This window comes from Euprymna scolopes, chromosome 45, assembly GCF_053919585.1.
Source record: "Euprymna scolopes isolate OS-2025 chromosome 45, ASM5391958v1, whole genome shotgun sequence".
Taxonomy (NCBI): Eukaryota; Metazoa; Mollusca; class Cephalopoda; order Sepiida; family Sepiolidae; genus Euprymna; species Euprymna scolopes.
Window position 1 is genome coordinate 1,607,501 of NC_136526.1, and position 2,500 is coordinate 1,610,000.

Consider the following 2,500-nt stretch of genomic DNA (forward strand, 5'->3'; position numbering starts at 1 on the left):
ACCTGTACTGATATGCAGAAGTTCATATGTAACATAAACCAACATCTTGTTAATCAATCTTTATTAGGCATGGTCCCAATTAGTAGCCCCTTACGTCCAAGTGGCAATATGCTTTGTTAGAGATGAACGTGAGTTAAAAAAATGTAGAACAAGAGACTTTGATGGTATGGCCACATTGAAAGAATGGATAGGAGTTTTTGTAGATGCAGAACAGTTGAGGTAGCAAGTTCAGTTCAGAAAATCAGATGGATTTGAAAACAAGAAGGATTAAAGAAAAAACTTACTAGCAATAAGATAGTTTGGAAGTCAATTACTTAAAGCCGTTAATCTCATACTAGCATAAAGAAGAAGAAGAAGAAGAAGAAGAAGAAGAAGAAGAAGAAGAAAAAGAAAAAGAAAAAGAAAAAAAGAAGAAGAAGAGAAAAAAAGAAGGAAAGAAAAAGAAAAAAGAAGAAGAAGAAGAACAACAACAACAACAACAAAAAGAAGAAAAAAGATGAAGAAAAAGAATAAATAAAGAAAAAGAAGAAAGAAGAAAATAAAGAGGAAGAGGAAAGGAGAAGAAAAGAAAAACTGAAGAAAAAGAAAAAGAAAAAGAAAAAAGAAGCATGAAGAAAATAAAGTAGAAAAGGAATAAAAAGGAAAAAAAGGAGAAGAAGAAAAAGCAAAAAAAGCAAAAGAAAAACAGAAAAAAAGAAGAAAATGAACAACAACAACAACAACAACAACTTACCGGCTCACTAATTTGTCATTAATACAGTTCATATTGCTTGGAGCTCTCAGGATCTCAGACATATGTTTGTGGCAGTAAATGATACATTTTTGTACCTAGAAATATAAATATTTGTGTGTTGATTAAAAATTAAACATCTATCTATCTATCTATCTATCTATCTATCTATCTATCTATCCTTAGTAGTTGAAATTTGGTAAATTGGATTGCCTAAGGGGATGGCTCGTCAAGAACTTGTTTACATTGGACTTGAAGATGACTGTATAGTAGTCAGTTAGAAAGCAAGCAAACGGAACAGAGTTCGACAGGGATGCAATTCTAAGAAACTTTGTTCATGGAATTTATTTTTAGGTTTAGGCACAGATAAAATAATGAAAATATGAAGATATTGAAAAACACATACACACACGTGTGCACACACACATACACACACATACGCTCACATGCGCGCCCACACACTCACACACACACATATACACACACGCACATACACACACATACACACATGCACACAACACACATAAACACATACACATGTATACACACCCACACACACACACAAAATAGATAATCGAGTTTAAAATAGGAATAGGTTACACACCAGGGAATCCATTTTCAGGAAATCAGACGAAATTAATAAAGATATTATGTTATTTGAGTCTGAAATGGAAAAAAAAAGAGAAAAGAAAAAACAGAAAATCAGAAATGTAGAAAAACAACAAAAATGTAAAAAATAAACCCAAAATCTGTATAAAAAAACAGAAATGTAACAAATAAATTAAAAATATGACTGTAAAAAAAAAAACAGAAATAAAAAGCAACAGAATAAAATAAAAAAGAAATAGATTTTTTTTTTTAAATCAGTAAATAATAATAAAAATGTAAAAAAAAAACAGAAATTAAAACAAAACGGATATGTAAACAAAAAGAAATGTACAATACAGAAATATAAAATATATAAAAAAAAGCTGGAACTGAAGCATAAAAATGTAAAAAACAGAAATAAAAGAAATTTAAAAAATGGAACAGAAATATAAAAATGTAAAAAAGAAAAACAAAAAGAACTGTATAAAAAACAGAAATGTAACAAATAAATTAAAAATATGACTGTAAAAAAAACAGAAATTAAAAGCAACAGAATAAAATAAAAAAGAAATAGATTTTTTTTTTAAAAATCAGTAAATAATAACAAAAATGTAAAAAAAAAACAGAAATTAAAACAAAACAGATGTGTAAGCAAAAAGAAATGTACAATACAGAAATATAAAATATATAAAAAAAACTGGAACTGAAACATAAAAATGTAAAAAACAGAAATAAAAGAAATTTAAAAAATGGAACAGAAATATAAAAATGTAAAAAAGAAAAACAAAAAGAACTGTATAAAAAACAGAAATGTAACAAATAAATTAAAAGTATGACTGCAAAAAAAAACAGAAATTAAAAGCAACAGAATAAAATAAAAAACAAAAAAAAGCAATAAATAATAATAAAACTGTAATAAAATAAAGCAAAAATAAAAACTTATTGGAGATTTCAAAATTTTTTAGATGGGGATTGTTCATTGGGACTAATTGAAATTATAAGATGAGAATCCAAATAATATAAAATTTGTAGGACTCTGAAAATAAATTTTGGTGCTAGGTCACTTATTGAACCGTGCTATTTTTAAATAGTAATTTTCAAGTTAAATTAAAGTTTTACGGTATCTTTTTTTTTTTATTAAATTGTTAGGTGAAAGTACAGAATAGTTACAAAACACCCTCC

At 26.6% G+C, this 2,500-nt stretch overlaps 1 protein-coding gene across 4 annotated transcripts in view; it reads right to left on the reverse strand.

Moving 5' to 3' along the window:
- LOC145269118 (SANT and BTB domain regulator of class switch recombination-like) overlaps nucleotides 1-2,500 on the reverse strand; it is a 126,046-nt gene that overhangs the window by 62,353 nt on the left and 61,193 nt on the right. For all 4 annotated transcript variants that reach the window (XM_080124714.1, XM_080124713.1, XM_080124712.1 and 1 more), the window contains exons 7-8: nucleotides 1,335-1,393; nucleotides 734-828 (exon numbers count right to left, since the gene is read on the reverse strand). In XM_080124714.1, the coding sequence (XP_079980840.1) occupies nucleotides 734-828; nucleotides 1,335-1,393 (154 nt within the window). The remainder of the gene's footprint in view (nucleotides 1-733; nucleotides 829-1,334; nucleotides 1,394-2,500) is intronic.